The sequence below is a fragment of the Salvelinus namaycush genome, chromosome 3, assembly GCF_016432855.1.
Source record: "Salvelinus namaycush isolate Seneca chromosome 3, SaNama_1.0, whole genome shotgun sequence".
In the NCBI taxonomy this organism is placed as follows: domain Eukaryota; kingdom Metazoa; phylum Chordata; class Actinopteri; order Salmoniformes; family Salmonidae; genus Salvelinus; species Salvelinus namaycush.
In genome coordinates, this window is record NC_052309.1 from 60,105,836 (window position 1) to 60,132,391 (window position 26,556).

The following is a 26,556-nucleotide window of genomic DNA, read 5'->3' on the forward strand; positions in this document are numbered from 1 at the left end:
GTGTATAAAACATTAAGAACACCTTCCTAATATTGAATTGCAAACACACCTTTTTCCCTCAGAACAGCCTCAATTCGTTGGGGCAAGGATTCGATCTATAAGGTGTCGAAAGCGTTCTACAGGGATGTTGGCCCATGTAGACTCCAATGCTTCCCACAGTTGTGTTAAATTGGCTGAATGTCCCTATGTGAGGTGGATCATTCTTGCTACACACGGGAAACTACTGAGTGTGAAAAACCAAGGGGTTTGGTGATGATTTTCTAAACTGTTAGTTAGACCAACAGTTTAAAGTAATATTGAAAAATATTGTTATTTGAGTTGTGATTGGGGTATATTGTTCAAATTATCAGGAAAGTTGATCAGAAGTTCATCAGAAACAACCATATTACAGCTATTTGTTTAAAAATGCCTTAGTAAGTTACATAGTATATGTTACTGCTGTTCCCTCCTTCTTCCCTTATTTTTCCTAAACTCAGCATGTTTTCGCCCACTCACCACCGCTCAAGTCTGTTTCCACAGTCATGAGACCTAGTTTCCTTCCACCATTGTCATGGTGATAGCGGAAAAGAATGGCCTTCAGGCCAAAGATGGTGGGTAAATGAAGGTAGTTCACTCAGGCCATTTACCTCTGTCTGCTTAAGGGGGGCGGAGGGGTGGGGGGGGGGTGTTCTCCATAGACACCAATGCGATAGCTGTCTGCTTAGTCCTTGACTTCCATTGAAACAGAACCATTGAGGGAGTGAACATCTTGCTTCCTCTTCCGTCTCTGCTTGAGACTCCAGAATGCTGAGTCACAATGACAAGGCAGAAATACAGCCAGGGCAGAGCCTGAGTCAGTCCATACTGTATTACAATCAACAGGAGGTTATGACAGGAGAAAGAGTGGGAAGGAGGGAGAGAAATAGGAATAGAGGGGGAAGGGGAAAGAGTACAGACTAAAAACGCTGTGTCACCCTTCAGAACTTCAAACGAAAGAGTTCTGCAACGGTTAATCATTTACAGTGTTACTATCACTTCTGTTTATAACTTTAACTTGAGAACATTCTTAGTTTTTACGATAAAATTGTAATGCTCAGAAATTGATCAAATGTACAGGCTGGGTACCTGGAGGAAAATGGGGGAGGGTCATGCATTTTTAATTTCAGTCAAGGGGAGGGATTAGTATTTTTAAAATCTAGACCAGGGGAGGGTCATGTAGTTTGTAATTGAAGAAATTTGAATATTTCTCAGTGTTTTAGAATTCGTTGCTTATTAGGCTATATATCGATGTATTCCTCATTCCACCCGATTCTCTGCTGGAAATGCAATATGAAGTGTGCCTTTAGGCTATTTAGCGTGGTCTCAATCAATTGATTCATAGCCTATAGGCTATAGGCTACGAAGTGCATGCTCAGAGAAGCACAGAGCAAAGTTATATTTCTAAGATAGCTGCTGGGATTGCGTAAATAAAACTAGACTGCATTACACACTGCAATGGATATTCCAACCCTGAGTCCTGCTCTGCCCTTGCTTATCAAAACCGTTTTTTTTGTGCAGGCTAACCAATGCTGTGCTGTGTAGGCCTACAGTGGCAGTTCAGGAAGAGAGTTAAAGAATTCCTCAGAAAATTATTACTGATTAGGCCTAGTCCAAAAAATGCAATATCTTGTACGTGGACTAGCCTATAGCTTATGTTCTGTAAAGTTTGAGAAGGAGAGCGTGAAGATGAAGACCGGAGGTCAACTTTGATAGCTTGCTACTACTATAATTGATTTGAAGAAAAACAATATGTTTCTTGCCCATGATGTATTTATCCAACTTATTGACATCACAATAAGCCAGATTTAAGTTACTTACATTGTGGTGCTGAAACTTGAAGCAGCAGTCGCGGCACAATCAATTGGAAATGGACAGCTGATGGTGCTGAAAATAGGCAAATTGGAGAAGGAATAATTCATTTAAACCGTCTTAATTTTAATTAGACTTTAGTAACAACAAGAGGGCTTTGTGTTGGAGCCTATTTCTTCTTTTCTATTTAAGAAATAAGAGGTAGCTCTACCTGTTTGACAGACAGAATTATGCTATAGGCTGCTATATCCATAGATTTGTGGTTCAATTCCTCCACCCACCATGCACTCTTTAAATAGCTTCCTCCATGTCAGTGAATGGCTGTTAAAACCAGTACTGGAATTGAGGGTGTATGAGAGTGTATGCCATAGGCCTACCTTTTATTGGAAAACTGGCAAAAATCAAGTGCCTACCCATTGTTATCTTAAGATTTGGAATAAAATTAAACAGATCCGATTACATACAGTGATCTATAACAGCACTTTGGTCCGTTATGATTTATGCAAAAAACAAGCTGAAAATACCCTGGAAAAACATGACTTCGATCCATATGGGAATATCATTGTTTAGTTTCTTTGACATTCAGAGTCTGAGCTACAATCTCCTACAGTGGAGGAGGCAAAAAATGTAATTTGCTTGAGAAGTAATCTAATTCTGTTACTTTCCATTGATTAAGCTATTCACTTTCTGTACAACAGATGTTTAAACCCAGACAGCTTTTAGGGAAACCCTTGTGACCTGTTGTTAAAGAAGAGTAGCCGTCTGTTAAATCTTACATTGTTCTGTGTCGGTAGGCCTACTGTCTGGGGTGGAAAGGTAGGCCGAACTTTTGAAAGAAAGTACCATGTTCAGATTCCTAACAGGGACAGTTCCGTTGCAAACAAGACACACTGATTTGGCATTGGAGAAATATGATAAGATCACTGGTGGGGCAAACTCCCCCACAAAAATGTAGATGCATGCCAGCAAAGCACTAAACAATACATTAATTGCACTATAACGGTGCCCAAACTGTTAGGGCCTAAATAAACCTGTTCCAATAGTAGTCTCAACACCTTACCATTGCTACACCTGGCAGCAACACAGTTAACATTTAAGTCATTTAGCAGACGCTCTTATCCAGAGCGACTTACAAGTACATACATTCATACTTTTTTGTACTGGCCCCCCGTGGGAATCGAACCCACAACCCTGGCGTTGCAAGCGCCATGCTCTACCAACTGAGCTACACGGGACTGTTAATTCAGCCTCAATTACTGCCTTTATTAAAAACAGATAGCTGGTATGGCTAACTTGCCATATCAGTTGTTTATACTGACAATGAGAAGCACAAATGATGGCATAAGGGGACAACGAAAGCGATAAGAGGCAATGTGTAATTTTGATTAAGACATTAATATGCAAGTACGATGAACGTAGTCAATATAACTATTTGGTCAGCACTTTTGAAATGTACAGCGGCAGAATTCAGAACATGGGCCGTTCTTACAGTATTCTCCCTGTGCACCAAGTCAGAACCGTAGGATAAACAAAAGGGGCATATAAGCAGACAATGAAAGCTCTTACAATATTTGTTGATGACATTTCTCTAAAACAGGCTATAGGCTACATGTGCACCACCAAGTGAGAACAGTAGACTAAGTTATGAGGGGGAAAATGACCCAATTATTAGAGTAAGGGACATGGGCTACTAACAGCTTACTACACAACATACACTTCGTATTACTTTCTTAGCTACAGTATGCATATCTCTCTCGCGGCGGCCCCCCTCGTGGGCAAATTTTGTCATCAAAGTCTGGCATTCTCTGGATTTATGGTGCTTTCAAGACAACTGGAAACTCTACAAAAAAAACAAGGTCGAATCATGAAGTCAGTGATCTTCAGGTCGGAGCTCTAGAAAGATGCCTGAGTTCCCGACTTGGAATTCCAAGTTGGATGACCGTTCAAAACGTATTTTCCCAGTCTGAGCTTTCTGAGTTCCCAGTTGTCTTGAACTCACTGAAGTCTGAGATTTCCCAGTTCCAAGTTTCCAGTTGTTTTGAACTCGGCCAATGGCATGGCCAATGTTGAATGTTTATCCTTTTAAGCATGGAAAAGAGAACCTTAACCCCAGACTTGGACCACACACCAACTCCACTGAATAGTAGGCTAGTGATTGCTTTGTAATGTTTGCAGTTAGCCACTGATTCCTTCCAAACCACTCATTGTTGAATTTGCGATTACCAATTTGTTGTGCAATGTTTATGTCCAATGGCCGATTAGCACCGATACGTTTTATCTATAATTTCTCTTCAGAATTTCCTTCATATGACAAGGATTGAAAAGGATTTGCCAGTAGATTGTCAACTTAATTCATGATGATGACTGCTAGCTTGCTAACTAAGATTTTGAAAGTTTGATGTTGACATGATCAGTCCAATCAAAGCTACGGTAGATATAACGTGATTTGAGGTCATTTTATCTGCGGTCAATGACCTTGAGCCTTCTTAGATGGGCACTTCTAATGTAACTATATGGCAGCACCCAAGGGGCTTGAATTTCCGAGCTCTCCCCATACATTCTTCTGTGACGTAGTGTCCCCATGAGTGACAGAACACTGAGCCAATCATGGCGCAAGTAGAGAACATTACCAACCCCTATGCTCTGTATTTTCTGGCTGCCCCACCACCACAGAAAGCACTGAGCTAGGCGGAAACACCTGCATTTTGGAGCTGCCTTACTGAAGAAAGCAAGAAAAGAGACAATGTTTGTATGTGGCTTTATTAACTCAATGCTTTTTATTTTTTATACATTGTTTTCAAAACTGATATGTGACAGGTATTAATGCCAGAATAACATGCAAAACAGGTGAGGCTCAAACAAAGCTAAACATGAAAAACAAAGCTGCCCTGAATGACAGGTCATCACTGGATAAGATGAACACATAGGGCAATCTCCATGTCCATTCTTAGCCTGTAATTTGAGTAGTATAAAAAAATATTCTGCTAATATGTAAAATTACGTAGAGTTGCATGAATTGTTTATAAAGGCACATTTTTCTCGGACCTGCAAATACAATGATAGACTCATGCAATGCTTTTACTAGGAATTAGATCTTTCCACACTTACTCTTGTCCATAGGGGTCTGTGAACACACAACCTTCTATATTTGCTGTGCTAGACCTAAGGGATAATGTTAGCTTCATAATTGTTCTTTTATGTTCAAAATCTAGAAAACCATGCCAGATTTCTAACTAAATTAGCCCTGGAGCATTTAATATAGCTATAAAACAAAACAAAAATATGTTTGGAGATTTGTATTACACATTTATGAATAATCTAAATGTTAGCATTAAACAATCAAGGCCTTTAAACACTTGTTGGACAATAATTGTACAAATGAAATGCCTTTTATGGTGTCTGACGGAGTTGACATAAATCCACTTAGTTGCATTTAATGAAAAAATAGGAGGTTGTTCCTTTACATTGTGTTAATAGCTGATACTTTGGTCTGTCAAAATAGAAACTTCACATTTTGTTAATATTAAGACAAATGTTTGTAGAACAAAAGTTGACTGTCCCATCTTTTAAGAATCCCTGAGCTCTAAAACATTTTTCTCTCTGCCCCATGGCAAAATAATCCATAGATTGTAGCTACACTAGATATGATATAACCAAAGATTGTTGTTATCCAGCATTTCTGGACATTACAGGTTTGCCAAATCAAAACACTGCAGTAGATTCTACAACTAACCTGGTATTGGCAGTACTGTCTTCGTTCCCAATTCTGGAAACCAGTTATCTTACACATGTCCGTGTCCAGTTGCAGGTGGTTTTAGAAATACCAGAGAAAATGCAGATAGATAGCAAATAAAAATATATTTCTGAGTTTTCTCTAGTGTTTGTGTATTTGTCTGTTGCCTTTTCTTTGTTGCCTTATACGTTTTAGTGCAGGAGTATTCAACTCGTAAAAAAAATTGCACACACCTGGTGTCGCAGGTATAAATCAGTCCCTGATTAGAGGGGAACAATTAAAAAAAACAGTGGAACTGGCTTCTAGGTTCAGAGTAGAGTTTGAGGGATATAGTGCATTTTAGAGTTGAAGAGCACCAACCACAGATACACATGCTCTCTAGACCATCTCAAAGACTACATTTAATACAGAATCAGTGTGACGAGGTGACAAAGAGATTGTTTTACTATTGTAACATGTAGTGAATAGAATTCTGTTGTCCTCTGGTTTATAAATCAAACTCTGGTTCTCTTATTGCAGACCAAATTATATACATTTTTCCCAGCTGTTTTTTAGAGGACATTGTATTGCAAGGTATGCTACTGTATATGTGTAGGATATGCTGTGTTGGCTAATTTGCATATGCATCTTAGTTTTTAAACCTACATTCCAGCATACATGACACACACATCTTTCTAGCTATACGCTTTTATTTGGCTTTCTAACCAAAGTATATGATTGAATGTTTCTTTAAACCTGCAGTTAGTTAGTTGAAAAGAGACATATAATCAGACCAAAACATGATTTAGAAAAATGTCACTGACAGAAAGCTAATGGAACACTAGCCTCATGAGCAGGCAAATTGACATTTACAGTAGCAGGCTAGGCTAGTCAAACTAACATTGGCTAGCTTTTTTTTAAATGGCTAAATGGTCAACGGAGTTACCTCTTCATGGGACAATTTGTATTGCTATAACTGCCTCATTTCACTGATCATAATCTTGATGTGATTGGCCTGACTGAAACATGGCTTAAGCCTGATGAATTTACTGTGTTAAATGAGGCCTCACCTCCTGGTTACACTAGTGACCATATCTCCCGTGCATCCCACAAAGGCGGAGGTGTTGCTAACATTTACGATTGCAAATTTCAATTTACAAAAAAAATTATAATAATACATTTTCGTCTTTTGAGCTTCTAGTCATGTAATCTATGCAGCCTACTCAATCACTTTTTATAGCCACTGTTTACAGGCATCCTGGTGCGATATACAGCCTTCCTCACTGAGTTCCCTGAATTCCTATCGGACCTTGTAGTCATAGCAGATAATATTCTAATTTTTGGTGATTTTAATATTCACATGGAAAAGTCCACAGACCCACTCCAAAAGGCTTTCGGAGCCATCATCGACTCAGTGGGTTTTGTCCAACATGTCTCTGGACCTACTCACTGCCACAGTCATACTCTGGATCTAGTTTTGTGCCATGGAATAAATGTTGTAGATCTTAATGTTTTTCCTCATAGTCCTGGACTATCGGACAACCATTTTATTACGTTTGCAATCGCAACAAATAATCTGCTCAGACCCAAACCAAGGAGCATCAAAAGTCGTGCTATAAATTCTCAGACAACACAAAGTTTCCTTGATGCCCTTCCAGACTCCCTCTGCCTACCCAAGGACGTCAGAGGACAAAAATCAGTTAACCACCTAACTGAGGAACTCAATTTAACCTTGCGCAATACCCTAGATGCAGTTGCACCCCTAAAAACTAAAAACATTTGTCATAAGAAACTAGCTCCCTGGTATACAGAAAATACCCGAGCTCTGAAGCAAGCTTCCAGAAAATTGGAACGGAAATGGAGCCACACCAAACTGGAAGTTTCCCGACTAGCTTGGAAAGACAGTAGCGTGCAGTATCGAAGAGCCCTCACTGCTGCTCGATCATCCTATTTTTCCAACTTAATTGAGGAAAATAAGAACAATCCGAAATTTCTTTTTGATACTGTCGCAAAGCTAACTAAAAAGCAGCATTCCCCAAGTGAGGATGGCTTTCACTTCAGCAGTAATAAATTCATGAACTTCTTTGAGGAAAAGATCATGATCATTAGAAAGCAAATTACGGACTCCTCTTTAAATCTGCGTATTCCTCCAAAGCTCAGCTGTCCTGAGTCTGCACAACTCTGCCAGGACCTAGGATCAAGAGAGACACTCAAGTGTTTTAGTACTATATCTTTTGACACAATGATGAAAATAATCATGGCCCCTAAACCTTCAAGCTGCATACTGGACCCTATTCCAACTAAACTACTGAAAGAGCTGCTTCCTGTGCTTGGCCCTCCTATGTTGAACATAATAAATGGCTCTCTATCCACCGGATGTGTACCAAACTCACTAAAAGTGGCAGTAATAAAGCCTCTCTTGAAAAAGCCAAACCTTGACCCAGAAAATATGAAAAACTATCGGCCTATATCGAATCTTCCATTCCTCTCAATATTTTTTGAAAAAGCTGTTGCGCAGCAACTCACTGCCTTCCTGAAGACAAACAATGTATACGGGTCATAATTGGGTCATGCTTCAGTCTGGTTTTAGACCCCATCATAGCACTGAGACTGCACTTGTGTAGGTGGTAAATTACCTTTTAAAGGCGTCAGACCGAGGCTCTGCATCTGTCCTTGTGCTCCTAGTCCTTAATGCTGCCTTTGATACCATCGATCACCACATTCTTTTGGAGAGATTGGAAACCCAAATTGGTCTACACGGACAAGTTCTGGCCTAGTTTAGATCTTATCTGTCGGAAAGATATCAGTTTGTCTCTGTGAATGGTATGTCCTCTGACAAATCAACTGTACATTTCGGTGTTCCTCAAGGTTTCGTTTTAGGACCACTATTGTTTTCACTATATATTTTACCTCTTGGGGATGTCATTCGAAAACATAATGTTAACTTTCACTGCTATGCGGATGACACACAGCTGTACATTTCAATGAAACATGGCATGAAGCCCCAAAATTGCCCTCGCTAGAAGCCTGTGTTTCAGACATAAGGAAGTGGATGGCTGAAAACGTTCTACTTTTAAACTCGGACAAAACAGAGATGCTTGTTCTAGGTCCCAAGAAACAAAGAGATCTTCTGTTGAATCTGACAATTAATCTTGATGGTTGTAAAGTTGTCTCAAATAAAACTGTGAAGGACCTCGGCGTTACTCTGGACCCTGATCTCTCTTTTGACGAACATATCAAGACTGTTTCAAGGACAGATTTTTTCCATCTACGTAATATTGCAAAATCAGAAACTTTCTGTCCAAAAATTATGCAGAAAAATTAATTCATGCTTTTGTTACTTCTAGGTTAGACTACTGCAATGCTCTACTTTCCGGCTACCCGGATAAAGCACTAAATAAACTTCAGTTAGTGCTAAATACGGCTGCTAGAATCCTGACTAGAACCAAAAAAAATTATCATATTACTCCAGTGCTAGCCTCCCTACACTGGCTTCCTGTTAAGGCAAGGGCTGATTTCAAGGTTTTACTGCTAACCTACAAAGCATTACATGGGCTTGCTCCTACCTATCTTTCCGATTTGGTCCTGCCGTACATACCTACACGTACGCTATGGTCACAAGACGCAGGCCTCCTAATTGTCCCTAGAATTTCTAAGCAAACAGCTGGAGGCAGGGTATTCTCCTATAGATCTCAATTTTTATGGAATGGTCTGCCTACCCATGTGAGAGATGCAGACTCGGTCTCAACTTTTAAGTCTTTACTGAAGACTCATCTCTTCAGTGGGTCATATGATTGAGTGTAGTCTTGCCCAGGAGTGTGAAGGTGAACGGAAAGGCTCTGGAGCAACGAACCGCCCTTGCTGTCTCTGCCTGGCCGGTTCCCCTCTCTCCACTGGGATTCTCTGCCTCTAACCCTATTACAGGGGCTGAGTCACTGGCTTACTGGTGCTCTTTCACTTGAGTGGGTTGAGTCACTGACGTGATCTTCCTGTCTGGGTTGGCGCCCCCCCTTGGGTTGTGCCGTGGCGGAGATCTTTGTGGGCTATACTCGGCCTTGTCTCAGGATGGTAAGTTGGTGGTTGAAGATATTCCTCTAGTGGTGTGGGGGCTGTGCTTTGGCAAAGTGGGTGGGGTTATATCCTTCCTGTTTTGCCCTGTCCGGGGGTATCATCGGATGGGGCCACAGTGTCTCCTGACCCCTCCTGTCTCAGCCTCCAGTATTTATTCTGCAGTAGTTTATGTGTCGGGGGGCTAGGGTCAGTTTGTTATATCTGGAGTACTTCTCCTGTCTTATCCGGTGTCCTGTGTGAATTTAAGTATGCTCTCTCTAATTCTCTCTTTCTCTCTTTCTTTCTCTCTTTCGGAGGACCTGAGCCCTAGGACCATGCCTCAGGACTACCTGGCATGATGACTCCTTGCTGTTCCCAGTCCACCTGGCCATGCTGCTGCTCCAGTTTCAACTGTTCTGCCTGCGGCTATGGAACCCTGACCTGTTCACCGGACGTGCTGCCTGTCCCAGACCTGCTGTTTTCAACTCTCTAGAGACCGCAGGAGCGGTAGAGATACTCTTAATGATCGGCTATGAAAAGCCAACTGACATTTACTCCTGAGGTGCTGACTTGCTGCACCCTCGACAACTACTGTGATTATTATTATTTGACCATGCTGGTCATTTATGAACATTTGAACATCTTGGCCATGTTCTGTTATAATCTCCACCCGGCACAGCCAGAAGAGGACTGGCCACCCCTCATAGCCTGGTTCCGCTCTAGGTTTCTTCCTAGGTTTTGACCTTTCTAGAGAGTTTTTCCTAGCCACCGTGCTTTTACACCTGCATTGCTTGCTGTTTGGGGTTTTAGGCTGGGTTTCTGTACAGCACTTTGAGATATCAGCTGATGTAAGAAGGGCTATATAAATAAATTTGATTTGATTTTTCAAGTGCACTCAAAAACAGATGTTTATCTTATTTCACTCTTTGGGAGTTCATCAAACACATACAGCAAGCAGTTTGACATTTCAGACCACAATTGAGGCCGTGTTTACATCCTAGATAGTAGCAGTGTTAAACTATACTTTTATGAGACAATGTGCAAGATAAGTTATAGTTATTATAAGAATGTTTAACTGTCGTATACAAAAAATCTGCTCCTCCCTCGATGGGGATCGATCAACATCACGTTTTTCCGGCTTCCGCCCACAACCTATAATCTACTGTATATTTGAATTAATACTTGAGTGAGTAGCCCACCATTCACATTCTATTCCATATTCTGAGCCATAGGCCTATCCAAGCCTTTACACTTAATGTAGTTGGTCCAAAGTTGGCATCACGACACTCACTTTAATTGGATTGATCATGTATTTCTATCCCAGTTCACTTTCACGACAACAAAGTAATCAGCCTCTCTTTCAGGTAGACTAACACAATACTTGTTAAATTTCATTCATTATAGAATCTTCAGCTTATTAGGACTGAACATGATTTCCTTTACAACCATGTATGTATACTTTTTAATGAATTGATAGTGCAATTAAATTGTGTAATCAAGTCAGCAGTTTCTTGACTTTGAATGCCTCGACTCCTTTTAAGTTAATTGAGTATTAGACATTATTAATTTTGTGCCATAGTCTGGTCTAGTGGTAATGCTGCTGACTCTGGACCACACATGGCCCTTTGCGGCATGGATTCAAACCTACGCCTTCATATCTGTATTCCTCTACCTTTCTGTCACCCCCTCTCATTCATAACTTGATATCTCAATAAAGAAAGAGAAAATACCAATATATATATATAAAGAAATTAGTAATTTCAAGACCATGTACTACCCAGACATGGTGAAGGCAACATAAATAGAATAACGGGTTTTGACATTGGTGGTGACTTTCTGAACTGTTATAGTTAGACCAACAGTTTAAAGTAATACAGAAAAATATTGGTATTTGAGTTCTGATTGACTAAATTGACAACACTTTCAGGAAAGTTGTTGTATTTTCCCTTCAATTCACCAGGACCAGCTATTTGTTTAAAAATGTCTTAGTAAGTTACACAGTATATGTAAGTTGCATAGTATAGTATATGTTCCTGCTGTTCTCTCCTCCCGTTTTTCCTTTTCTTCAAATCTGGTATCAGCCGGTCTTTGCCCAAGATAGTGAAGATAGTTCACTCAGGCCGTTTACCACTGTCTGCTTAAGGAGGTGGCTCCTTAAGCAGACAACAATGCGATAGTGGTCTGCTTAGTTAGTTGACTTCCATTGAGGGAAAAAATGAAGGAGTGGGCTGTCTCTGTTCCTCTTCCGTCTCTGCTTGAGACTGCAGAATGCTGAGTCACAATGACAAGGCAGAAATACAGCCAGGGCAGAGCCTGAGTCAGTCCATACTGTAGTAGAACCAACAGGAGGTTATGACAGGAATAAGCAGGTGTGCAAATTTCACTGGGGACAGGGGGACATGCATTTTTGTCCATCCCACCAGTTTTATCATTGGAATGTGATACAAAACGAGGCAACAGTGTGCTTTAGGACCATGCGGAAGCCTCCGAGCAGTCGGGTAGCCTGTTTGTAGTGTTTATTAGACAAAAAATATGTATACACTACCGGTCAAAAGTTTAAGACTCATTCAAGGGTTTTTCTTTAATTTTACTATTTTCTACATTGTAGAATAATAGTGAAGACATCAAAACTATGAAATAACACATATGGAATCATGTAGTAACCAAAAAAGCATATTTTATACTTGAGATTCTTCAAATAGCTACCCTTTGCCTTGATGACAGCTTTGCACACTCTTGGCTTTCTCTCAACCAGCTTCATGAGGTAGTCACCTGGAATGCATTTCAATTAACAGGTGTGTCTTCTTAAAAGTTAATTTGTGGAATTTCCTTCCTTCTTAATGCGTTTGAGCCAATCAGTTGTGTTGTGACAAGGTAGGGGGGGGGGGGGGTATACAGAAGATAGCCCTATTTGGTAAAATACTAGGTCCATATTATGGTAAGAACAGCTCAAATAAGTAAAGAGAAATGACAGTCCATCATTACTTTAAGACATGAAGGTCAGTCAATCCGGAAAATTTCAAGAACTTTGAAAGTTTCTTCAAGTGTAGTCACAGAAACCATCATGCGCTATGATGAAACTGGCTCTCATGAGGACCACCACAGGAATGGAAGACCCAGAGTTACCTCTGCTGCAGAGGATGAGTTCATTAGAGTTACCAGCCTCAAAAATTGCAGCCCAAGTAAATGCTTCAGAGTTCAAGTAACAGACACATCTCAACATCAACTGTTCAGATGAGACTGTGTGAATCAGGCCTTCATGGTTGAATTGTTGCAAAGAAACCACTACTAAAAGACAACAATAATAATAAAAGACATGCTTGGGCCAAGAATCATGAGCAATGGACATTGGACCGGTGGAAAATTGTCCTTTGGTCTGGAGTCCAAATTGAAGATTTTTGGTTCCAACAGCCGTATCTTTGTGAGTGAACGGATTATCTCTGCATGTGTATTTCCCACCGTAAAGCATGGAGGAGGAGGTGTTATGGTGTGGGGGTGCTGGTAACACTTAACCAGAATGGCTACCACAGCATTATGCAGCGATACACCATCCCATCTGGTTTGGGCTTACTGGGACTATCATTTGTTTTTCAAAAGGACAATGACCCAACACACCTCCAGGCTGTGTAAGGGCTATTTTACCAAGAAGGAGAGTGATGGAGTGCTGCATCAGATGACCTGGCTTCTACAATCTCCCGATCTCAACAAAATTGAGATGGTTTGGGATGAGTCGGACCGCAGAGTGAAGGAAAAGCAGCCAATAAGTGCTCAGCATATGTGAGAACTCCTTCAAGACTGTTGGAAAAGCATTCCAGGTGATGCTGGTTGAGAGAATGCCAAGAGTGTGCAAAGCTGTCATCAAGGCAAAGGGTGGCTATTTGAAGAATCTCAAAAATAAAATATATTAGCTAGGTGGCTAAAGTTAGCTAGGCTAGGGGTAAAGAGTTAAGGTTAGGTCTAAGGTTAAGGTCAGGAGTTAGGTTAAAGGGTTACGGTTAGGGGAAGGTTTAGCTAACACGCTAAGTAGTGGCAAAGTAACTAAAAAGTTGTAAATAGTTGCAAAGTTGCTAATTAGCAAAAATGCTAAAGTTGTCTGTGAACTGAAGCAACCTTTGGAATGCTAGACGTTCGCGTTATATGCTCACCCAAACGTATCCTTTAAAAAGGAATGCCAAGCATGTCGTAGAACAATGTACATTTTTATAAACAGATTAAGATGAAGAGGTCGAGGCGAGAGCATTTACTCCGCCCAAAATCTGTCAGCGTGAGATAAACCCGTTTTTGTGTGGAGGTATATAACAAGAGTGTCAAATTACTTGAGGATTTTGATCGAAGTTTCGTATTGTTTAAGCTTTACAAATGTACTAATATATGTGGATGCACGTGGCATTCCGGCAACTTTGAGCAAAACGACGTTTAGTTCTGTGTGTTGTTCACACGCGTACCTGCACTTTCATTGGCTAGAATGGTCCCACCTGATCTTGCCTGTCTTCAATCGTTGAGCACATGTATTTCCATTGTTAGATTGGTCACTCGGCTCTCTTGTCAATATAATAAATAATCTTCGCTTTAGGTCATGTGTATGAGTGGGATCGTCATCAAATGATCCGCCTAGTTTCTGTTGAAATTCTAAAGGTGATTGGCTACACTCTGTGAGGGTGGATTTCACTGACGCATTCCGTTTGGAACAATAAATAGAGCGAACAAAGCTCCTTCCAGTTCACAAGTCTGAGAAGACGCATGAAGAAGTTCTTGCTTCAACAGTGATTGAACGGAACTCCTCTGCCTTCGTCCCGCATTATAGAACAATCCGGATTGGGTAACATAACACTTACTTGAGCTGTAATAGCAAAATAGTTTAAGAAACTCTATTTTTGTAACATTCTTTTAGATATAAAAGAAAATCTGCCAAGATGGAGTCTCAGATCCGCCAGAACTATCACCACGATTGCGAAACTGCCATCAACCGGATGATCAACTTGGAGATGTTTGCCTCCTACACCTACACGTCAATGGTAAGGAGTCTACCAAGATTACCGTTTTGTTGATCTACCTGTATATTGTAATGCCTGGGCTTAAATGGCTTTTTTTCACCTGACTTTTCTGTAGGCCTAGAAAATTAATAGCCAAGAATCTCAACTCCGTTAAGTATATAATTGAGTCTTACTTGGCTTGGCTATTAAGAGCCTCCAGGTAGATATAGCATTCAAATGAAGCCGGGAATCTATCCTACCTTGGACAGAGTGCGTAACAACTCCTTGACAGGTTAATTGGCAGGTTACCAAGTAGACTACGGACTAGACTGATTCATGTCTATCAAGTTTAGTTGCCACAACAGAATGCTGTCTTGTTTGGGATGTTTTCTCTCTTAACCATACTGTCTTTATCCGCCCAGGCTTTCTATTTCTCCCGTGACGATGTGGCTCTGTCTGGCTTCGCGCATTTCTTCAAGGAGAACAGCGACGAGGAGCGCGAGCACGCCGACAAGCTACTCTCTTTCCAGAACAAGAGAGGTGGACGCATTTTACTCCAGGACATCAAGGTGAGCCCTGAGCATAGGAAACACATTTAGATTGTAGACTGATAGAATTTTTTTTTAATTCTACATAGACTAGAGTTCTCAGTTGAAAAGGTTATTCATGGACAAATGGTTCATCTAGAGGGGCAAATGAAGAACCCTTTATGGTTCTAGATGGGTTCTTTTGTTCTCTTAACTGTTTACGTCAAGTATGTGAGTTATTTTGAATGAGTAGTCATTAATGGTTATGCTAAGTGATTTCATTTTGAGGTGTGCCCTAAGTGACTGCCCTGGTATTAGAGCAAGGTGGCTGAAGATGTGGCCATACTGCTAACTGTAGGCCTATGAGTACAGGGATTTGATATCATTGGATGGGCGCCAAAGCGTTCTTTGTTCTTAACAGTGTGGGGGGGGGGGGGGGGGTCATTTTTATTGTTTTAAAATGTATATTTCTTTGATGGCGAAGCTGTCATTATAAATTAAAACTATATTTTCTGTGCTGCATGGCAATATTGACTTGGCCATGTGTGCATACATTTTATGTATAGGTGGACCCAGTAGGAAGTGAACCAGTGGCATTGCAAATGTCATGCTCTACTGACTGAGCCACACCCTATATGTGCTTAATAAACTAAAGCATATGTGGTTAAATTGACCCTATCTTTACTTTTTGTTTCATTGTTTCCAGTTCGTTTGATTTTTAATGTGCCAGATATACTGGCTAACTGTGACTGTTAGTAGGTATGCATAGAAACATCTGCTAGTAGTCCCTAACCCTCCTGTGTTCACTCTGTCCTGTGTAGAAGCCAGATCGTGATGAGTGGGGCAATGGGCTGGAGGCCATGCAGTGTGCTCTGCAGCTGGAGAAGAATGTGAACCAGGCCCTGCTGGACCTGCACAAGATTGCCTCTGACAAGGTTGACCCCCATGTAAGTTATGGTGGAATCACATCACATGTATGTATCACATAGAAGACAGGTACTGTCTCAGAAGCTGATTTGGGTTGTTGTAGCTCTGCTAACTAATGACAAAGGATTGTGACCTTCTTCACAAGCACACAATAGTCCACGGATGCACACTATACACACAATGCAGCTAATGCAGGAGTTAGACATCTGCAAACACCTCATTGAGTTGTCTGTCTGCCCTTATGCCATTACCACCAGGCTCTTGTGTTACTGTATCTACAATAGTCTGTAGTCATTCTCATGTCTGACCTGTGTTTTCCCTCTTTAGCTGTGTGACTTCCTGGAGACCCATTACCTGAACGAGCAGGTGGAGGCCATTAAGAAGCTGGGAGACCACATCACCAACCTCACCAAGATGGATGCTGTCAAAAACAAGATGGCAGAGTACCTGTTTGACAAGCACACCCTGGGAGGCCAGAGCTAAACCACTTCCATCCCCAGGCCTCCAGCCTCGGACCAGGACTCCTGGTCTTTCTGCTCTATTCTGCTGGCTTTGCATTTATAAGGAGGGGAGAGCATAACAGCTGTAATGTTGACAAATTTGTTATTGGAGGGGAGGTATATTGTAAAATAATTGAGGAGTTTCTGATTTTGTCCTATTCCGTTGCGCTGTCTTACTGAGCATTTCAATACCTAAAACATAAGGATCCTATTCACTAGGTGTGACTTCTCATTTTTCAAGCTGAAGAATAAAACCTTTTTTGAGCTGGATTCACTGTTTGTTACTGTGTATGAATGACACATGGGACTGATACATGTTGTGTTTGTCCAATTGTCATGAGCCCGAAGTCTACCACCTGCATTAATTTCTCCATAGAAATGATAAATACTGACAATTTTAGGCTTACTACAGCGACTGAGGGTTAATTAGAAGTTTGACATAAGCTTTATAAGGGCTGTTACATAAAATGTAATGGTGCAATGTATATTCAGGTCCCATAACAGCTAGGTCATTAACTGTGAAATGGGTAACCAACTTCACTACAGTCGCTGTAGCCTTTAACCTGAGGAATTTAAAAGTCAGGTCATTCTGTGAAATGTGCGCAAGTAAACTAGCAAGCTGTTATGAACCACGGGTTGCTGGTTGAAGGACAATATTTGCTATCGGTATATTTAAATGACACGCTACTGCTCATTTAAAATCATATTTGAGTAGCCTTTTCACATTCTTCCACGTTTTTGAGCCGTATGCCTATCCAAGCCTATGAATAAGGCACTTGGACTGTGGAGGGATACCTGGTAAAATATGACAGCCTTACTCTAAAACTTATTGTGGGAAGCTTGTAGAAGGCTACCTGAAACGTTTGACCCAAGTTAAACAATTTAAAGGCAATGCTACAAAATTCTGTGTAAACTTCTGGCCCACTGGGAATAACCTGAAATCATTCTATTCTGACATTTCACCTTAAAATAAAGTGGTGATCCTAACTGAACTAAGACAATTTTTACTCTTAAATGTCAGGAATTGTGAAACTGATTAAACGTATTCAGCTAAAATGTATATCTATATAAACATAAATTGCAAAATAGTTGAGATTTTCGATGTACCCATTCCATGGCACATGGTTTATGAATTGATACGCAAAACAACGCCGGATTCAATACTTCGAATTTTTCCATTTAAATAACTATACAAATCTTCCCTGCTCTGCAGATTCTGCTGTGAGGCAGAGTCATTAGATTATTTATTTTGGTATTGTCCATATGTAGCTCGTTTTTGGTCACAGGTCCAGGAATGGCTGAAAAATTGCAACATTTGCCTAGAACTAACGCTACAGATAGCAATACTGGGTGATTTGAAAAGCCGTAGTCAATCAATATTATTTTAGCAAAAATGTTTATTTTTAATTTACAATCTGTAGAAGCTATGAGAATAGGAATGTTCAATTCTTTTGTGAAGTATCACAGCACAGTTGAAAAATATATGGCAAATAGAAATCCGAAATGGATGATGTTGAGAGATAGATGGGAGGGGTTGAATGGAGCTGAAGGGTGGGACTAATCACAAGATAAACAATGTAAAGCATACGGGATCTGTAAAATGTATATAGGTTCGTAACTTTTGTGAAATAGCATAGTTACAAATAGAAATCAAACTGGATGGACATCAGAAATAGAGGAAGGACTAAGAACAAACAGAGAACTATTGTAAAGTAGACTGTGTCTGTAAAATGTGTATAAGATGTATAAATTGAAGGTAAAAGCAGAAGTGTTTATTAGTTTACTCCAATTGGGGGATCGGTGGTAGGGTTTGCGGGGAATAATAATAAAGGTATATTCTTTAAAAAAGTATGTATGTCTATATAGGTATGTGTATGTATATATGCGTATATGTATGCATGCGTGTATGGATATATATATTTACCCAAAAAATATGGGGGATTGGAAATGATGCAGACAATTACATTGGAAGCAACATTCTTTCCGCAATATTAAACTGATCCACCCCTTTTTTTTAATAAAAAAATGTATATCTTCTTTTGGATTAACACTAAACAGTCAAAAATGCCATTTCAGAATGTGTGGGGGACATGTTCCTATTTCTCTCCCTCCTTCCCACTCGTATTCCTGTCCTAACCTCTTTGTTCTATGTGGACCGACTCAGGCTATGCACTGGCTGTATTTCTGGCTTGTCATTGTGACTCAGCATTCTGGAGTCTCAAGCAGAGAGAAGAGGAAGTGAAACATCCCACTCCCTAATGTTTTCTGTTTCAATTGTAGTCAACGCAATGGTATCTATGGGACAGGCTGTATCACAACCGGCCGTGATTGGGAGTCCCATAGGCCGGCGCACAATTGGCCCAGTGTCGTCCGGGTTTGGCCGGGGCAGGCTGTCATTGTAAATAAGAATTTGTTCTTAACTGACTTGCCTAGTTAAATAAAGGTTCAATACATTTTTTTTAAATGGCCTGAGTGAACTACATTCATTATCCAACATATTTGGTTTCAAGGCCAATCTATTCTGTTATCACAGTGACAATGGTGGAAGGAGGCGGGGTCTCGTGACTGGCGGTGGTGAGAGGGTGAAGACCGGCTGATACCAGATTTGAAGAAAAGGAAAAAGGGAAGGAGAGAACAGCAGGAACATATACTATACTATGTAACTTACTCAGGCATTTTTAAACAAACAGCTCTTAAATGATTGTTTCTGTTTAATTTTGGAGGGAAAATACATCAACAACTTTAGTGATAATTTGGTCAATATACCGCAATCACAACTCAAATACCAATATTTTCTGTATTACTTTAAACTGTTGGTCTAACTCTAACAATTCAGAAAGTCACCACCAAACCCCTCATATAACATTTAAATGTCAAAACCCATTATTCTATTTGTGTCCCCGTCACCACATATACATATACCTAGTACATAGTCTTGAAATTAAATGTTTAAAAAATATATATTTATTAGTATTTTCTCTCTCTTTATTGAAATAGAAAGTTATGAATGAGAGGGGGAGACAGAAAGGTGGAGAAATGTTTGGTGTTTCAGCCTAGCTCAGTGCTTTCTGTGATGGTGGGACATGCCAGCAGAAAATACAGAGCATGCACCATGATTGGCTCAGTGTTCTGTCACTTATGGGGACACTACGTCACCGCCAAGTCTAAAGGTAGAGCTCGAAAATTCCAGCCCCTTGGGTGCTGCCATAGAGTTACATTAGAAGTGCCCATCCAAGAAGGCTCAAGGTCATTGGCCACAGATAAAATTACGTCAAATCATGTTATATCTACAGTAGCATTGATTGGACTGATCATGTCAACATCATACTTTCAAAATCTTAGCTAGCAGTCATCATCATGAATCAAGTCGACAAACAACTGTTAACTCGGAACTGCAAAATCTGACTTGAGTGAGTTCAAGACAACTGGGAACTCGGGAAAAACGAGCTACGACTGGTAAATACGTTTTGAACTTTCATCCAACTCGGAATTGCAAATCGGGAACTCTGGCCTCTTTCTAGAGCTACGACCTGAAGATCACTGAAGTCATCATGATTCAACCTTTTTTCCCCACGAGTTCTCAGTTGTCTTGAAAGCACCATAAATCCAGAGAAAACCAGACTTTGATGACAAAGTTTGATGACAATATTTGCTAACAAAGGACCGCTGCGCCACCTTCCTGTTCAAGTGAGCACAGCACAATAAGTCCAAAAATGTCTTGTATACTGCTGCATAAATTATGTAATATGAAGGGGAGACAGTTGAAGTTGGAAGTTTACATAAGTTTACATACACCTTAGCCAAATACATTTAAACTCAGTTTTTCACAATTCCTGACATTTAATCCTAGTAAAAATTCCCTGTTTTAGGTCAGCTAGGATCCCCACTTTATTTTAAGAATGTGAAATGTCAGAATATTAATGGAGAGAATGATTTATTACAGCTTTAATTTCTTTCATCACATTCCCATTGGGTCAGAAGTTTACATACACTTAGTATTTGGTAGCATTGCCTTTAAATTGTTTAACTTGGGTCAAACATTTTGGGTAGCCTTCCACAAGCTTCCCACAATAAATTGGGTGAATTTTGGCCCATTCCTCCTGACTTGAACTGGTGTAACTGAGTCAGGTTTGTAGGCCTCCTTGCTCACACAGGCTTTTTCAGTTCTGCTCACACATTTTCTATGGGATTGAGGTCAGGGCTTTGTGATGGCCACTTCAATATCTTGACTTTGTTGTCCTTAAGCCATTTTGCCACAACTTTGGAAGTATGCTTGGGATCATTGTACATTTGGAAGATCCATTTGCGACCAAGCTTTAACTTGCTGACTGATGTCTTGAGATGTTGCTTCAATATATCCACATAATTGTCCTCCCTCATGATGCCATCTATTTTGTGAAGTGCACCAGCCCGTCCTGCAGCAAAGCACCTCCACAACATGATGCTGCCACCCCCGTGCTGCATGGTTGGGATGGTGTTCTTCGGCTTGCAAGCTTCCCCCCTTTTCCTCCAAACATAACGAGGGTCGTTATGGCCAAACAGTTCTATTTTTGTTTCATCAGACCAGAGGACATTTCCCCAAAAAGTATGATCTTTGTCCCAATGTGCAGTTGCAAACCGTAGTCTGGCTTTTTTATGGCGGTTTTAGAGCAGTGGCTTCTTCCTTGCTGAGCGGCCTTTCGGGTTACGTCGATATAGGACTCGTTTTACTGTGGATATAGATACTTTTGTACCTGTTTCCTCCAGCATCTTCACAAGGTCCTTTGCTGTTGTTCTGGGATTGGTTTGCACTTTTTGCACCAAAGTACGTTCATCTATAGGAGACAGAATGCGTCTCCTTCCTGAGCGGTATGACGGCTGCGTGGTCCCATGGTGTTTATACTTGCGTACTATGATGTCAAGCAAAGAAGCACTGAGTTTGAAGGTAGGCCTTGAAATACATCCACAGGCACACCTCCAATTGACTCAAATAATGTCAATTAGCCTACCAGAAGCTTCTAAAGCCATGACATCATTTTCTGGAATTTTCATAGCTGTTTAAAGGCACAGTCTACTTAGTGTATGTAAACTTTTGACCCACTGGAATTGTGATACAGTGAATTATAAGTGAAAAAATCTGTCTGTAAACAATTGTTGGAAAAATTACTTGTGTCATGCACAAAGTACATGTCCTAACCGACTTGCCAAAACTATAGTTTGTTAACAAGAAATTTGTGGAGTGGTTGAAAAACGAGTTTTAATGACTCCAACCTAAGTGTATGTAAACTTCTGACTTCAACTGTATATGTCCCCACCACTTCTAAAACCAAAGTTGCGCCCCTGGGAATAATAGTGGGAGGGAGGGATGGGAGGGAGGGAGCAATAGGAAGAGAAGGGGGAAAAGTACAGACTAAAAACGCTGTCTCACCCTTCAGAACTTCAACAGAAAGAGTTATGTAATGGTTAATCATTTACAGTATTACTTACTGTTTATTACTTTGTGTGGCTGGTCACATGATGGACCCGGTCATGACTTTAACAACTAAACACAGGTCACGGGGGTTTTAATGCTATGTTTGGTCTTCTGCTAAAACAAAGGTAACTTAGAATGAGTGAGGGTTGCTGCTGACTAACAACAGTTCATAAGGGTTGCTGCTGACTAACAACAGTTCATAAGGGTTGCTGCTGACTAACAACAGTTCATAAGGGTTGCTGCTGACTAATAACAGTTCATAAGGGTTGCTGCTGACTAACAACAGTTCATAAGGGTTGCTGCTGACTAACAACAGTTCATAAGGGTTGCTGCTGACTAACAACAGTTCATAAGGGTTGCTACTGACTAGCAACAGTTCATAAAGGTTGCAGCTGACTAACAACAGTTCATAAGGGTTGCTGCTGACTAACAACAGTTCATAAGGGTTGCTGCTGACTAACAACAGTTCATAAGGGTTGCAGCTGACTAACAACAGTTCATAAGGGTTGCTGCTGACTAACAACAGTTGAGATGACAGAAATGACAGGGACATTTGTCCTTTTGTGATACTATGAAACTGACTCAAAATCTCAATCCTCCTGATCTGAATCATGGATTACTATCTCTCCTGGCCCACAGACTAGGCCTACTGTCAGTGTATGGATTTATAACTAGGCCTATATGCTTGACTTTTCACAACAACAAAAAAGGAATGCCAAGTATGTCACAGCCCTTTTTGTAGCACCGGTTTAAGCATAAGTCTACTGTCACTTCCAACAGTCTGAAGAGGCTTCCACTCATTGTCTCCAAAACTTTGTTAGCACTAATAATGAAAACATTATGCTATGAAGGGAGGTTCAGCCTAGAAGAGTTGGTCAAACGGAGAGCACACATTTCAAGGATTATCTATGTTCAAAGACCCTTACCCCCATTTGAAGCAACTTTATAATTTTTCAACAAACAATAAACCTAGATAGTAGCGCCAGATAGATAGCGCCAGATAGATAGAGCCTGTTTTGGGTTACATGTTAGGGAAAAGGCAGTTCTGTTCTCAAACAATTGGAGTAGAGGTGCTACCTTACATATTAGGCCAGTACAGACCAGGGGCCGTATACAATTTAGCAAGCCTGTTGTCAGAGTAGGAGTGATGATCTAGGATCAGGTCCTCCCTGTCCACGTACTCTTGGGTCCATTACCTGTAAAAAAAAATCTACGGCAATGTTTATATGACACCATTTCAAACAGCCCCTTATTTACCACATTCTTGCAGTTATACACTTTTTATACATGTCAGTGGGTAACTGGCAAATTGGGAGGGGTGGGAGCATGGGGGTGTTGTTAAACCATGGGGGCTGTTTGCATCAAATTAGGGATGTGTTAAACAATGGACATGTTAATGAATTGACCTACAAATAATCAGAGAACCATTCACACAGACCTGATACCTGTCATTTGGTTACAGGGTCTGTATAAATGCAGTTATAATGACTAGGTCTTTAGGTGGGTTTTGTTCTTCTTCGTTTTTTTACCACATAAAAATCTGGCAAAAAGAAGCAGGCATGGTCAATTAGAGGGAATCGGTCTTTGTATGAAAGGGATATTATTCATTAAGATCTAAAAGGCAAAACTGATCCTAACTCAGCAATCTTAGTCTGAGACGCTTCATACATACTGCCCCAGAAGACCTAGTTCTTATGAATACCAATGACGTTTCAACTACATGGATGTATTGAGCAATAACCCAGCACCCTGAAAGCACCCTGTCAACAGTTGTGGAAGATCAGGTCATGTGAACTGAAGTTGTTAGGAAGGTTACTTTATTACTGTAGTATTTGATTTTCATTAGCTGTAAAAAGTTTCCACTTCACAGTTTTAGCTTAATAACCTATGTATGGTTAGATGTATGTAGCTACTGATTTTGTGTAGTTATTTCTAGGTTAATGTGATCAACTTTGATAGACCATTTGTCAACTACAATATGTCATTTGAAACCGAAAGGTGTATTGTGAAAGAAAATGCAACAAAAGCCATCATATCTGTCTCTGTCCACGTACTGTATTCCCATACCTCATACTACAAATTGAGTTTATATGAAAAAGTGTGATAAACCCTACAGTTTTTCTTTTGACTGCCTTCTGAAAAAGGTAAATAATTAAGCTACATGTGCTATTGCAGTTTACAGAACTGCGTCACAACCATAGAGGAGTAAAGTTCAATTCCTTTAATAGCCTAAATAAAATGTAGACCTAGGCTATTTCTCAATTAGTCTGTTATCAGAAATAATTGTCAAATTAGCACTATTTTCTTCTCAGGATATAATACACACATTTTGCAACAATAACAGCTGTATTTAAACTGTAGCACTGCTTTTGGTTGATACTGTTTTAGATGTTGCCAATAAAATGTTACTTTGTAACAAACATTGATTTCTTCAGGTCAATGTGTATGAGCGAGATCATCATCCAATGATCCGCCTAATTCCTGAGGGTGGATTTCACTGACGCATTCCGTTTGGAACTATAAATGCAGCGAACAAGGCTCCTTACATTTCACAACTAGTGATGGGCATTCCGGCTCTTTTGGCTCCCAAACGGCTCTTTAAAAAATATATGTTTTGTATTTTTTCAAGTCAAACAGTTTTGTGATAGTTTGACTATGATTGGTGTTAAAACAATTCTAATTCAATTATTAGATGAAATCATACTCTACCTTAACCACAATGTATTTAAAAATGCATTGGTTTGTTATTAAAAAGAATGCTGTTAAACATTTGCATTTAATGTATAACTTTTTTAATGCTTCCGACTCATTTTCCAGCTGTTGTTTTCACAGCTGTCCTTCCTCTCTGTCCTCGGCTGCTAAGTGTGTGACTGTGAGTGAGTTGGCTCTGCCCTCCCTCACGTATCTTTGGTTCATTGGTTGACACTGCGTGTCTGATGGACAGGAACAACAGGTGAGGCTGTTAGTCTGAGCAGACAGTCAGAACGAATGTGTGTGCGCTTGAGCATTTAGGCCTATATTATTGTATATATTTTTTCATTCTTTGAATTAGTTATTCATTTAAATCTTTTGATTATTCGTATCTTTCTTTTATTGTTTTTTTCAAATAGAGCCGGCTCCCAACGTTTACCTACAAGAGCCGACTCGTTTGCGAACGACCCGTCACTATTCACATCTGTGGGTAGACGCATCTAGAAGTGCTTGCTTCAACCGTGATTGAACGGAACTCCTCTGCCTTCGTCCCGCACTATAGAACATTCTGGATTCATAACTTAACACGTACCCGAACTGTAATAGTAAAATGGTCTAAGAAACTCTATTTTTTGTTCCGTTCAGTTTGATATAAAAATAAAAAAATCTGCCAAGATGCAGTCTCAGATCTGCCAGAACTACCACAGCGGCTGAGAAACTGCCATCGACCTGATGATCAACATGTTGATGTTTTCCTCTTATACATACACTTCAATGGTAAGGAGACTGCAATTGGCTACCAAGGGGACAATTTTCTTGCTCTACACAGTGTGTATGATTATGCCAGATCGTGATGAGTGGGGCAATGTGCTGGAGGCCATGCAGTGTGCTCTGCAGCTGGAGAAGAATGTGAACCAGGCCCTGCTGGACCTGCACAAGATTGCCTCTGACAAGGTTGACCCCCATGTAAGTTATGGTGGAACCACATCACATGTATGTATCACATAGAAGACAGGTACTGTCCCAGGAGATGATCAGGTTGTTGTAGCTCTGATAACTAATGACACAGGATTGTGTGACCTGCCTCTTCACACAAACACAATAGTCCACAGATGCATGGATGCACACTATACACACAATGCAGCTCATGCAGGAGCTGGACAGCTGCAAACACCTCATTGAGTTAGCTGCCCTTTTGCCATTACCACCAGGCTCTTGTGTTACTGTATCTACAATAGTCTGTAGTCATTCTCTTGTCTGACCTGTGTTTTCCCTCTTTAGCTGTGTGACTTCCTGGAGACCCATTACCTGAACGAGCAGGTGGAGGCCATTAAGAAGCTGGGTGACCACATCACCAACCTCACCAAGATGGATGCTGTCAAAAACAAGATGGCAGAGTACCTGTTTGACAAGCACACCCTGGGAGAACAGAGCTAAACCACGTCCATCCCCAGGCTACGGCCTCCAGCCTCTGACCAGGACTCCTGGCTACTCTGCTCTATCCTGCTGCCTTTGCATCTTTAAGGAGGGCGAGTGTTGAACTGGTACAGAGCAATACATCTGTTTCAGTTTGACAACACTGTACTAGATTTGGGAGGGAATGCACCTTGTGAAACAATTAAGTAAAAAGATCATAAAAGTTGTTGCTTTTGAGTAATGGATGTATCAGTTTATTCTGGTGTTTGCGCTTACTGAGTAGCTCAATACCAAACAAGGGTCCTCTTCACTAAGTGTATAACTGGTCATTTTTAATCTGCACTGAATCTGAAGAATGAAACATTTTGAGCTGGATTTACTTTGTTTAACTCAAAAGTCTACATCTACATGTATTTATTTATATTTTAAATGATAATACTGACAATTGTAGGCCTACAGTGACTTCGAGGGTCATAAAATG

At 40.4% G+C, this 26,556-nt stretch overlaps 2 protein-coding genes and 1 long non-coding RNA gene across 4 annotated transcripts; 2 read left to right on the forward strand and 1 right to left on the reverse strand.

The window, feature by feature from the left end:
* Positions 1-632: 632 nt before the first annotated feature.
* On the reverse strand, positions 633-14,077 carry LOC120033891. 2 transcript variants are annotated; one of them, XR_005473996.1, is made up of 3 exons: positions 14,035-14,077; positions 1,837-1,902; positions 633-786 (listed from the first exon to the last, which is right to left on the reverse strand). It is a non-coding gene; the product is annotated as an uncharacterized LOC120033891 (long non-coding RNA). The 2 variants fall into 2 exon arrangements; XR_005473997.1 differs by lacking the exon at positions 14,035-14,077 and adding an exon at positions 5,561-5,598.
* Positions 14,078-14,298: 221 nt separating this feature from the next.
* Positions 14,299-16,786, forward strand: LOC120033885 (ferritin, middle subunit-like). The gene is made up of 4 exons (XM_038980253.1): positions 14,299-14,604; positions 14,985-15,131; positions 15,911-16,036; positions 16,344-16,786. Exons 1-4 carry the CDS (start codon positions 14,503-14,505, stop codon positions 16,497-16,499), a joined length of 531 nt encoding a protein of 176 aa, XP_038836181.1. The 5' UTR covers positions 14,299-14,502; the 3' UTR covers positions 16,500-16,786.
* Positions 16,787-24,990: 8,204 nt separating this feature from the next.
* LOC120033897 (ferritin, middle subunit-like) lies at positions 24,991-26,301 on the forward strand. Its single transcript, XM_038980278.1, has 2 exons — positions 24,991-25,625; positions 25,941-26,301. Exons 1-2 carry the CDS (start codon positions 25,392-25,394, stop codon positions 26,094-26,096), a joined length of 390 nt encoding a protein of 129 aa, XP_038836206.1. The 5' UTR covers positions 24,991-25,391; the 3' UTR covers positions 26,097-26,301.
* Positions 26,302-26,556: the final 255 nt, after the last annotated feature.

What these genes read in the sequence shown, in the direction of transcription:
- LOC120033885 (XM_038980253.1), top strand. Translation starts at nt 14,503, where the DNA reads ATGGAGTCTCAGATCCGCCAGAACTATCACCACGATTGCGAAACTGCC. An exon ending in CCTACACCTACACGTCAATG is followed by an intron (nt 14,605 to 14,984) that starts GTAAGGAGTCTA and finishes TTATCCGCCCAG; the next exon opens with GCTTTCTATTTCTCCCGTGA. An exon ending in CTGACAAGGTTGACCCCCAT is followed by an intron (nt 16,037 to 16,343) that starts GTAAGTTATGGT and finishes TTCCCTCTTTAG; the next exon opens with CTGTGTGACTTCCTGGAGAC.
- LOC120033897 (XM_038980278.1), top strand. Translation starts at nt 25,392, where the DNA reads ATGATCAACATGTTGATGTTTTCCTCTTATACATACACTTCAATGGTA. An exon ending in CTGACAAGGTTGACCCCCAT is followed by an intron (nt 25,626 to 25,940) that starts GTAAGTTATGGT and finishes TTCCCTCTTTAG; the next exon opens with CTGTGTGACTTCCTGGAGAC.